Genomic DNA, 12,474 nt, shown 5'->3' on the forward strand with positions numbered 1-12,474 from the left:
TCCTGATGTACAGAGGCTGAGGTACTATTAGGAAACTTCTGGTTTCATTGCTATTTGTCATTAACAGGACTGGCTTTAATAGGGTTAGGCAGCCTGGCTTTTTTTTAAGCCACCTTTGTATTTATTATAAAACACATACTTAACCTGTATACGCTGATAAATTTTGACATATCTACCTGTGAGAAACCATCAAGTTTCATCAAATCAAGTTACTTAACATAACTGTCACCCCCAAAAGTTTCTTCCTTACAAAGCCCCTTTGTTAAGTCCTCCCTTCCATCCCCACCCCATCACCACTCTGCTTTCTGTCACTATAGAGGAGTTTGCATTCTCTAGAGTTTCATATAAGTAGAATCATGTAATGTATGAAAGTATGAATTTCTCTGTATCTTTTCCAACACTTGGTATGGTCAGTCTTTATTTTAGCCATTTTAGTTGATGTGCAGTGCTGTCTCGTGGTAACTTGTGCTTCCCTAATGACTGATGATGTTGAACATCTTTTCACTTGCTTCTTTGCCATCATTCTTACCTTTGGTGAAGTACCTATTCACTATTTTTGCCCATTTAAAAAACTGAGTTGTGTTCTTACTGTTGAGTTTTGAGAACTCTATATTCTACAACTCCTTTTATCAGATGTATGTTTGCAAAGATCTTGTCCCTGTCTTTCATTCTTTTTTTTTCTTGTTAGTATAACTGATGTAAAACAATTTATTTCAGGCTTTCATTCTTAGTGTGTTTGAAGAGCAGAGGTTTAATTTTGATGAAGTCCATTTGTTCTTTGGATTGTGCTACTGTTGCTTTAAGAAATCTTTACCTAACCCAAGATGATGAAGACTTTCTCCTAGAAGCTTAAAGTTTAGATTTTACATTTATGTCGGATCCATCCATTTTGGTTCTATATGTATCTATCTATATGGCTCCAGGTGTGGCTTTAAGATCATTCTCTTTGTATACAGATACCCAGTTGTCCAGCACCATTACTTGAAAAGCTAAACTTTCTCCACTGCAGTGCCTATGTACCGCTTTCAAAAATCAGTTTATCATGTATGTGTGAGTTTCTGTTCCACTAATCTGTTTGTCCTAATGCCAGTACTACCCTGTCTTAATTACTGTAGATTTATACTAATTCTTGAAATCAGACAATGTTAGATTTCCAACTTTGTACTTTTAAAAGTTATTTTGTCTGTTCTAGGTCCTTTGCATTTTCATATGAGTTTTAGAAAAAGCTTGTCAATTTCTACCAAAAATCTGGTAGGATTTTTGTTGGCATTGCATTAATTCTATAGACCAATTTGGGGAGAACTGACATGATGACCCACAGACAAGGCATATATCTCCTTTTATTTATGTTTTCTTTCATTTCTCAGGAATATGTTGTAGGTCATGTGTATAGATCTTTTATAGCTTTGTCAGGTTTATCCCTAAGTATTTCATATTTCTTGTAAATGGTATCTTTAAATTAGAATGTCTGGTTGTTATTTGCCTGTATATAGACATACATTTGAATTTTGTATATTGCTCTCCATCCTGCAACCTTGCTAAACTCATTTATTAAAAGAAATGAGGTAGGAATGTAGTTTGGTGCAGCCATTATGGAAAACAGTATGGAGATTCCTCAAAAGACTAAAAATAGACTTACCGTATGATCCAGCAATCCCACTCTGGGCATATATCCAGAGGGAACCTTACTTCAAAAAGATACATGCACCCCAATGTTCACAGCAGCACTAGATAGAATAGCCAAGACATGGAAGTAACTTAAATGTCCATCAACAGATTACTGGATAAAGAAGTTGCGGTATATTTATACAATGGAATACTACTCAGCCATAAAAAAGAATAAAATGCCATTTGCAGCAACATGAATGGACATGGACAGTGTCATCCTAAGTGAAGCCAGAAAGAGAAAGAAAAATACCATATGATATCACTTATATGTGGAATCTGAAAAAAAAAAATGAACTTATTTACAAAACAGACTCAGACACAGAAAACAAACATGGTTATGGGGGGGAGGGGTGGGGTGGGGGTGGGAAGGGATAAATTGGGAGTTTGAGATTTGCAGATGCTAACGACTATATATAAAATAGATGAAAGAACAAGTTTATACTGTATAGCCCAGGGAACTATATTCAATATCTTATAGTAACATGGTGAAAAAGAATGAAAATGGGAAAAAAAGATATTACAGATTGATAACCTCAGGAACAAGAAAAGGAATATCACTATAGGCTCAAACTTAAAAAGAACAGTAAGTGACTACTACGAAGCTCTGTGCACAGAAATTTGACAACTGAAATGGACAAGTCCCTGAAAGACACAATTTACCAAAACTCACCCCAAAAGAAATCTAAGTAGTCCTATAGCAATAAAAGAAATTTTCATCATTGCAAGCCCTCTGAAAATGAAAACTCTAGGCCCAGACGGTATTACTGGTAGATTCTACTAAACATTTAAAGAACAAAAATAACATCAATTCTGTACAATTTCAGAAAACAGAAGATGGAACACTTTTCAACTTCTTTTATAGACCAGAATGACCCCAGTACCCAAACGACAGAAACATAAAACAAGAAAACTATAGACTAATATCCTTCATGAACACAGACACAAAATTCCATAGCAAAATATTACAAAATTGAATTTAAAACTTTTAGAATACATCATAATGAAATGGGGTTTATCTTGGCAATGCAAGGCTGGCTCTACATTGCTGGTGGGAATGTAAGATGGTATAGTTGTTTTGGAAAATTGTCTTGCATTTCCTCAAGATAAATTACTATAGGACGCAGTAATCCTACTCCTAGGTATTATACCAGTTGAAAACATGTTCACACAAAAACATGTACAAGAATGTTTACAACATTATAACAGTGAAAAAGTGGAAATAATTCAAATGTTCATCAACTGATAAACAGATAAACAAAATGAGGTATATCTCTTCAGAATTTTACACAGCCATAAAAAGGAATGAAGTACTAATACATGTTACAGCATGGATGAACCTTGAAAACTAACTGAAAGGATTCAAACAGAAAGGCAATATATTATATGATTTCATTTATATGAAATAGGCAAATCCATGGAAATAGATTAATGGTTGCCACAGGCTGGGATAAATGAACAGTCACTGCTAATTGGTAAGGGGGTTCTTTTTGGGGTTAAGAACATGTTCTTACATATATATATATATACATCACTTAGGATGACAACGTCCATGTCCATTCATGTTGCTGCAAATGGCATATATACCCTCACATACACAGTCAAATGATTTTTGACAAGGGTGCCAAGACAATTCAATGGTGAAAGGACAGTCGTTCCAACAAATAGTGCTGGGAAAACTGGATGTCCACACGCAAAAGAATGAAGTTGGACCCTTACCTAACACCATATACAAAATAACTCAAAAGGGATCAAGGACCTAAATGTAAGACCTAAAACAATGAAATTGGGAAAACAAAAGCTTCACGAAATTGGACTTGGCAGTGATTTCTTATATATGACACCAAAGTTATAGGCAAGAAAAAACAAACTGGACTTCATGAAAATTTAAAAACTTTACATTAAGAGACACTATCAATGGAGTAAAAAGGCAACCCACAGAATGGGAGAAAATATTTCCAAGTCACTTATCTGGGATTAATATCCAGAGTAAAATGAGAACTCCTAAAACTCAACAACAAAAAAAGACCCAATTCAAAAATGGGCCAAGGACTTCAATAGACATTTCTCCAAAAGAGATGTATGAATGGCCAATAAGCACATGAAAAGGTGCTTAACATCACTAATCATTAGGGATATGCAAATCAAAAGTACAATGAGATACCACCTTACACCCATCAGAGTGGCTACTGTCAAAACAAAACAAAACAAAACAAAAAACCCAAAGTGTTGGGTGAGGATGTGGAGAAACTGGAACCCCTTGTGCACGATTGGGGGGACTATAAAATGGAAAAGCCACTGTGGAAAACAGTATGTAGGCTCCTCAAAAAAATAAAAATAGAATTACATTATGACCCAGCAATTCCACTTTTGGGTAAAAACAGTGTCTCAAAGAGGTATTTGTAAACCCATGTTCACAGCAGCATCATTCACAACAGCTAAAGCATGAAAGTAACCCAAGTGTCCATCAGCCAATGAATGGATACACAAAACGTGATGTATACGTAGAGCAGAGTATTATTCAGGCCCAAGAAGGAAGGAAATACTGCCGTATGCTACAACATGGATGAAACCTTGAGAAGATTATGCTAACTGAAATAAGCCAGTCACAAAAAGATAAATACTGTATGATTCCACTTATGTGAAGTATTTAGAGTAGTCGAAATCATACAGACAAACAGAAGGTATAATGGTTGTTGCCAGGGATTGGGGAGAACGGGGAGTTATTATTTAATCGGTGTGGAGTTTCAGATTTACAAGATGAAAAGAGATGAGAATGGATGGTGGTGATGGCTGCACAGCAATGTGAATGCATTTAATATCCCTGATGTGTACACTTAAAAATGGTTAAATAGTAAATTTTTATGTGTATTTTAACTCAATAAAAAAAGAAGAAATTACGATCAACAGGAGTATATATATATAACGAGGAATATCCATACAATGGAATACCATGTAACAATAAAAATGAATGAACTGCAGGACACTGTAGATGAATCATTAATGTTGATGAAAAAACAAGACATAAAAGAACATACCCAGAGTGATTCCATTTACCTAAAGTTCAGAAGCAGACGAATTATATTGTATAAAGATGCATACAAGGACGGTACAATTCGAAATGAAGACAGGGAAGAGAAATAACAAAAGAAGATGGCCTCTAGTGGTTCCCCATATGGGCACTACCTCAAAATCACCTGGGGTGGGATGCGGCAGCTTTAAAATTACCCACATCTAGGTTCCACACCCCTAATTCTGATTTCACTGTGTCGGCAGTGCTGGCCTTAGGCATCCACTTCCAAAGCTCTAGGGTTTCTAATGTGAGGACAAGTTGAGGATGCTGCTCGTAGGTGGTGCAAGAGGGCTGTGACGGGGAGGGGCGAGGGCCGGGCCTTTGGCCGGCAATGGTGTTCCTTGACCTGGGTGAAGTGTCACAAGCATTAGCTTAATAATTTTTTACTCTACCGTACATTTATTTTATGCCCTTTTGTATATGTCAGCTCTTCTCTTTCTCCACAGCATACACATAGGTGTTCCAGGGACCACAGCTCACAGTCCTTACTTGGAGTTGCTTATCTACAAAGTAGTCCACACGGCAGGGCCGATCCAAGCTGGTTGTGTCCTTGTGGCCAAGCTGTCCATATTTACCTAAAGTGAAATAAGCCCTTTTGCCATCCTCTCCTCTCCCCTGGGCCTTGACGCTTTTCCCCTCCAGGGAGGAAAACCAGCCTGCCAACCGAACTGCAGGCTTAAGCCAGCACTCTGCTGGTGTCTGCTCTGTGAAGTCAGGAGACAGCACCATAGAGCCTCCAGGACCAGGCAAGTCTGCAGGTCCTCAAAAGGCAGTGGCCAGCAGCCACTCCAGGCAAGATGCTCCTCCAGGCTCCCCACTCCTCAACTCAGATGCTCAGAGCAGACATTTTCATTTTACCTTTTTCTCTACCCAGTGCCAGACCAAAAGATGTTTCTCACAAATGCTGGCTAAATATTCCCTTAAGAAAAGTAGACGGGAAGTACTGATATCTCCTATTTCTCTGCTGTCTGGTCTCTGCCCTTCTAAGCATGCCTAGATCTGTTCCAGAGAGGGGAATAGACAGCTTTTCAGTCCCGGTCTTCCCAGTGGTCAGGCTGCCCAGGCCCCTGCTTCCACTTGTCTGCATGGCTATTGTTACCTGTCCTCTACCCCCAGGTCTTTCCTCCCTGTGGTTTAAGCATCACAAAAGCAAACCATTTACTTACCCCAGCCCCAGGTGTAGAGCTCCCCGGTTCCTGCAACCAAAAGGACAGTAAATGGCCGTCACCAATGCTTTTTGACAAGGCATTTGTCCTCCTTGGCCTGCCACAACCCATAGCCAGCACATCACAGTCGTCCTGAGGTTTGCTTGGCAAGGGACAACATACTCTCTTTCTCTTTAACAGCTGTCTAATCACATTTGGGGTAAAAAGGATCCAGATTGAAAAAGCTTATCTTACAAACGAACTTATTTACAAAATAGACTCACAGACATAGAAAACAAACTTATGGTTACCAGTGGGGGAAGGGCATGGGAAGGGATAAATTGGGAGTTCTACATTTGCAGATACTAATATACATAAAATAGATAAACAAGTTTATGCTGTATAGCACAGGGAACCAGATTCAATATCTTGTAATAACCCATGGTGAAAAAGAATATGAAAACAAATATATGTATCTTCCTATATGACTGAAGCATTGTGCTGTACACCAGAAACTGTGCTGTACACCAGAAGTATTGACTATACTTCAATAAAAAATAAATAAATAAAACATTTTTTAAAAGAAAAAAAAAGTTTATCTTCCTATACGCCCGCTGATTGGCCTGACTCTCACAGCTACTGAGTTCAAGAGTCTTAGAAGCAAAGCTGAGCAGGCCCTGCTGTCAGGTGAGGAGGCTGGCAAACACCAGCCTCCCTCCAGAAGAACCTTTGGGGTCTGACCGGCCAGGGAGCCACTATTAAAGCCATGTCGGGGTGTACTGAGAGAGGCAGCTACCTAGTACATGACAAAGACGCTTGAAATGATAGTTTTTTTAGGTGACCACACCCTTTTCTGCAGCTCCCAGCTGGAGACTGGGGTGGAGTGACTTTCTGCTCCATCCTGAACCAGCCTCCCCAGCCCCACTCACTTGTCACCACCGCTGTGTGCCGGGATCCACAACTGGCTTTGATGGCATCCAAGCCCATGGGGAGATCCAATAAAGCTGGGAAGGGCTGAACAGCTATAAAGGGGGCAGGGGCTCCATTCTCACCCCTGGCTACTCTCTTCACTTCAGAACCATCTTCATTCAGTCCTGTGGCTTCAGAGAAGCAATAAGAGTGATGATGACAATGATGGGTAACACTCACTGAGCACTGATTGAAACCTTATCCATACATTAACTCACTCAATACCACAGCTGAAGCACAAGCTAAGCTCCAGAGCTGGTGCTCCCAACCCCTACCTTCCCCAGGAAGTGCTGGAGTTGACAGGTTTATGGGGAGTGGAGCGCTGACACTGGCATCAGCCTTGCCACACTCCCTCTCATAAGGGGCTCAGAGTCCTGGCTGTGTCCTGGGGGTCCCAAGGATGTCGCATACACCTACCGAGCACTGTAGCTCTCAGGCCAGCATATAGCCAGGAGTCAGGAATGACAGAAACATGTAGAAGTCAAGAGTTGACACTCACCTTCCCCTGTGACTGTCTCTCCATCCTCCGCCAAGCTCCTGGTGGGCAGGGCCAGCTGCCCTGATTCGTTCCAGCCCCATATATAAATATCCCCAGTTTCTGAAAGACATAAAGGGAACCCCATTAAACAGACTGTGAATAATGCCCCCTCCACCTCCTCGGCCCCCTGCATCCATCCAAACTCCCCTATTCTCCACTAGCTCCCTGGAGACAACTCCTGCCTGTCTGCCCAAGTCAGCACTCCAGGCAGGTGCCTCCCTCAGGCCCAGCAGCTTCCCTGCCTCAACGGGTCCCCTTTCCCCTCAAGTGCCTTCAGGTCACCTTTTCTTAAAGAAGTCTCTTACTGGATCTTCCTCTCCGCTTCTACTTTTTCCCTTTGTTGTTAAATTGCTCCCCCCCCACAACTTCCACGTTGGAATCGTGTCCCCAGAAGTTCCTCAATGATCTCTCTTTCAAATCCACTGAGCCCAGGCCCCTTTCTTCAGTCCCACCTGCCACTGGTCCTGCTCAAGTCCTCTTCTTCAAAAAAAATTTTTTTAATTGAGGTAGCATTGGTTTATAAACACTATATAAGTTTCATGTGTACAACACTGTATTTTGACTTCCGTATACATTACAGAGCACTCATCACCAAGAGGTTAGTTTCCAACCGTCATCATATAGTTGACCACTTTTACCCATTATGCCCTCCCCCTCCCCCCAGAAGACCTCTAGAACCTCTCGCCTTTCTTGCCCCCCACAACACTATAGTTTGTTGTTTGGAGCAACAACCCTAATGCTAAAAATTCACTAACAATAGTAGCTAATTCTTATCAAGAGTTTAATCTGTGCCGGTGTTTTAAGCACAACATCCCCATTTTATTTAACAGAAAACTTGAGGCACAGAGAAATTAAGTACTCTGCCCAAGATCTCAAGAAGCAGAGTGATGATTTAGACCTAAGAAGTCTGGTTTGAAGTATCTGTGCCCCAATCACTACACCAAGGCCTCAAATTCCTTTTGGACCTTAAGTGTGAGCTTCCCCATTGGGCTCACTTTCCAGCCCTCCTTTCTCTTCCCTTCAAGCCTGACTGCCAACCCAGGCCCATTGCATGAGAACATGGAGGAGAGATTACAGGCATAGGTGGTTTTTAAAGATCCCTGGTGACACTGAAACCATGACCCATAGAGGTAACAGAAGAAGGCAACTGGTAGAAATTCTTGAACTTGTCTTACAGAACAACAGACAAGGGAACTGCCTGGTAAAACCTCTTTGCTTGTAAACTGACTTCATTAAGTTCATTTTAGTTTTTTGTCTTTTTTTCTCTTTAACTGCATACGCTCCCAGCTTCACACAACTCAGCTGTTTTTACAGGAACTTGGAGTCAGCTCCTGCCCAGTGAAAGCTGGCTGGGGACTAGTTGGGACCACTGACCCTAAAACTGGACCTGGGCATATGGCCAGTGAGTGGCCTTCTAATGTCACAGGGCTGGAAAACTCCACCTCAGATCATGCTAAGTGCCTCCATTTTGAATATGCAGAAGCATGTAACCCAGATACCTGCTCAAACACTGATTACCTCACCTTTTCCCTGCCTCCAATCATCTTTCCCCTGCTTACCCCATAAATACCCCAACCCCCTTTCAGGGAGGCAGATCTGAGATTTATTCTCCTGTTTCCTCACTTGGCTGCCTTATGAATAAACTCTTGGCTGTAAACCCCAGCACCTCAGCATTTGGCTTGCTGCGCATCAGGCAAACAGACCTGGTTTGGTAACAATACAGGTGGCAGCCAGAGCCCCAGATGCAGATCCTTACAAAGATCATTGGCTCCCAGCCCCACCCAACAGCCTAGGAATCAGCTGCACCTGGATCACCTGCCAGAGCAGCAGACTCAACATAATCCAAAATTAAACTACTCCTTCTGGCCCTAGGTCACCAGCCACAGCACCACCAGAACTCACACTCACCACCAGCATCCTCCTCGTGGGCATCTAAGTGTCCACTGTGTGCTACACATCATGGCTCCCTGGGCAACTGCTACCTGCCTTCCTCGTATTCCTTGGCTGGGCTGCCTCTTACCCCTTCATTTCCTCTTGGGGAGTATTTTAGAAAGGTAGCACTGGCTGGAGGCAGATGGATGGGAGGCGTAGGGAGACCAGTAACAGAAAACTGCAATGGCCTGGGTGTGAGTGGGCAATCGTGGCGGCAGAGTGGCTTCACCTGGGAGGCAATGGGGAGTCATGAATGACTGGGCTGACTGATGTGGGGTGAGCTTTCAAGGACGCCTGGATATGCCACCCATCAAACTGGGAAAGAAAAACTAAGGAGGCGGAAGGTTTGGAGACTAGGAGCCCCTGAGCTGGTTTTTGAAAAGCACTAGGTTACTCACCACTCACACACACAGAGTGCCAGCCTCCTGCGGCCACCTCAGTCATGGGTAGGCCTTGGAGCGCCTCCAACAGCCTCGGCTCCGGCTCTGCCTCCAGAGTCCCGTGGCCCAGCTGTCCGTGCCTGAGTAAGGGAGACCTTAGTCGGCTACAGAAACACCAAGAGGCCTCCTCCCCTCCCCAGTGGCACTCTCCCACCCCCTATATGCTCACCTCCCACTCCGAGCCACGTTTACCTGCTCCGCCCCATCCGCGCAAAGGCCCAGCCGGCCCACCAGGCCAAGCCGCCACTCACCTGCCTCCGCCCCAGGAGAACACCTGGCCCGCCGCGTCCAGCAGCAACGCGTGCTCGGCGCCCAGCTCCAGCCGGCGAGCCCGCAGCGTCGGGGCCAGAGGCCGGTAGAAGGGCGGCCGCGGGCTCACGTAGGCACGGACGCAGGGCAGCAGCGGCAGCGGCCCAGCCTGGGTCTCACCGCCGCCGGGTCCGTCTTTCCGCTCGGCCTCCGGCACCACGGTCTGGGCCCAGAGGGGCTCCCCGCGCAGCGCCGAGCCGGGCGCCCAGGCCTGAAGCTCCGCCCCGGGTCCGGATCCCGGCCCGGGTCGCAGCACCACGAGGAACGCCTCCGACGCCCACGCGTCCTTGCAGCCTCTCGCGGCGCCGCGTGCGGAGCCGGACAGCTCCACCTGGCCTCCACCTGCGGGGGCGAAGAGCGGGCTGGGGAGCGGGCGGGACACGCACCCAGGGCCGGGGGCCGGGATGGGGACGGGGGCGGCGCTCACCGGTCACGAAGGCGGTGTAGCTCCAGCTCGCGCTCACGCGGCAGATATCAAGGCCCGCGCCCGGCGCCCTTAGCGGCTCGGGACTGAGTACCTGGTGCCCGCGCCCGGAGCCCAGCGCCTGCCCGAAACCGCAGAAACCGAAGCCGAACCAGGCCCCGGTGCGCTCCCCGGCCATGCCCCGGCGGCGCCCTCTGCTGGCTGTGACCTGGCTGGGGCGGGTGGCGGGACCGAGGATTAGGGCAGAACCGGACGAGATTCTTCCAGATGAGCCCTGACGGGACACTGCAACTCCCTTACCAGTAAAATGGGGAAAATGCCATCCTCCTAACCACAGAGGCAGACGATATGCATTCCACAAACGTTCGCTGAGTGGGAGGCTTCGCTAAAATCCTACCAGATTTAGGATTCTGAGCTGCCTAGAGTAGGATACTTTCTCTATCCTCCCTTTTGACTCAAGCAACTTCACTGTCCCACGAAGTGGGCAGGAGCTATTTTAAGTGGCCTCTCCTTTAGGCGTTGGACTAGGATCTGAACCCCTCCTTCTCTGAATTCCTAGTGTCAGACATATCTCCCCATGTAATCTTGAGAACTAGAACTGCCTCTATTTGGCACAGGAGACTCCCAAAGTAATCCTTATCCTATCACACAGCTTAGGACTGAGCGGGGCTGAGAGCTGAACTCGGCTCACCAACTCCACATACAGTGCTCTTCCCACTAGTAAAAAGCAGAGTGTTTGAGAGGCAGTGCCCTGCACGGGTTAGGTCCAGTTCCATAGTTTGCCTCTGCAGCTAGTAGTGTCTGTGCCCTTAGCCAATTTACTTGAGCTCTTTCAGTCCAATTCAGTTTTTTCAGTTTTACAAAGCTGGAGAGTAGTGGAGGGTTTGTACACACCTTGTAGAATTCTTGGTAACAGATGCAAATAAAGGGTTCAAGTGCTGGCACATACTATGGTTAAGTACACTAAGTTTACTAAATCCAGTACTTAGAATTGATAAAAATGACTTATTGGTCTCGAGGGACCTACACAAAGCAGTTTCAACTGGACCTCATCTAGTCGTTTATTCCTTTCACACACATTTATTGATCCCTTACTCTGGGCTGATGAGAAGCTCCCAAGGAGCTCATGCGTAATAGGGAAACAGACCCACAGTCGAGATTACAACAGCAAGGCCACTTTATCCGTACAGCAAGTTTGGTTTGATCAGAATTTCAATGGCATCTTCGAGCCTTTGAAGTCAGATCCTTGGTCTTTCCTTGACCTTTGCCTAGTCTCCTAACCACTTCCGGGTTCAATCCAACCCAAGGAAACCTCTGACCTTGATTCTGACCCTGTGCCCTACACCCCCTCAAGCAGCTCCTTCCGATGGACAAAGAAAGTGAGGGGGCGTAGGGCGGCCGCCCAGGAGCTGTTCCTCAGCCCAGGACTTGGTTGGCAGCCGCAAGTGGAAGGATTTGAAGAGCCGCGCCCTAGACAAGGCGCCCATTGGCTGCCGCAGTCTCCCCGGGGCCAATCGCTGGCGAGGGCGGTGACGCCATCGCGCAGGGCGGGCAGTCGCTGGGCGGTACTCACCTTGCCTGCAGTCCCCGCCGCGGCCTGTCTAGTCCAAGCTCGGTCGAACCGGTCCCGAGGCCTACTGTGGCCTCTGCGGCCTAGGGCGTGGAGTGCGCGAAACCTCCGATGGTTGTGGGCCCGAGGCAGAGATTGGACCAAATGGTCCCGCCCTCCGCAGCCATGTGCGGGGCCTCCGAGTTCGGATTGGAAGCCTTTGGGGATCACCCAGAGCCATCTAAAGAGTTGGCGACGGGCGACCCTGGTGACGGGTACCGCCTGTCATTCCCCCTCAGCGTGGTACGGCGGCGGCTCGCTACTGGACACGCGCGGGTCTGATGCCCAACAAGAAGCAGCCGTATTAGGCGGGCTCCGGACAGATTTTACCATTCATTGGCTCGGAATCTGTCATTTATCTCTGTTGAGC

The 12,474-nt window shown here is 46.0% G+C and overlaps 1 protein-coding gene across 4 annotated transcripts; it reads right to left on the reverse strand.

The window, feature by feature from the left end:
• Positions 1 to 4,700: 4,700 nt before the first annotated feature.
• RCCD1 (RCC1 domain containing 1) lies at positions 4,701 to 12,388 on the reverse strand. 4 transcript variants are annotated; one of them, XM_031440579.2, is made up of 8 exons: positions 12,069 to 12,383; positions 10,499 to 10,707; positions 10,014 to 10,413; positions 9,721 to 9,842; positions 7,352 to 7,450; positions 6,813 to 6,977; positions 5,905 to 5,934; positions 4,701 to 5,313 (listed from the first exon to the last, which is right to left on the reverse strand). In XM_031440579.2, exons 2-8 carry the CDS (start codon positions 10,671 to 10,673, stop codon positions 5,162 to 5,164), a joined length of 1,143 nt encoding a protein of 380 aa, XP_031296439.1. In that variant the 5' UTR covers positions 10,674 to 10,707; positions 12,069 to 12,383; the 3' UTR covers positions 4,701 to 5,161. The 4 variants fall into 4 exon arrangements, with proteins under 4 accessions (XP_031296439.1, XP_031296438.1, XP_031296437.1 ...); XM_031440578.2 differs by having other exon boundaries at positions 6,813 to 6,983; positions 10,499 to 10,703; positions 12,069 to 12,381; XM_031440577.2 differs by having other exon boundaries at positions 6,813 to 6,983; positions 12,069 to 12,381.
• Positions 12,389 to 12,474: the final 86 nt, after the last annotated feature.

Source organism: Camelus dromedarius, chromosome 29, assembly GCF_036321535.1.
Source record: "Camelus dromedarius isolate mCamDro1 chromosome 29, mCamDro1.pat, whole genome shotgun sequence".
Taxonomy (NCBI): Eukaryota; Metazoa; Chordata; class Mammalia; order Artiodactyla; family Camelidae; genus Camelus; species Camelus dromedarius.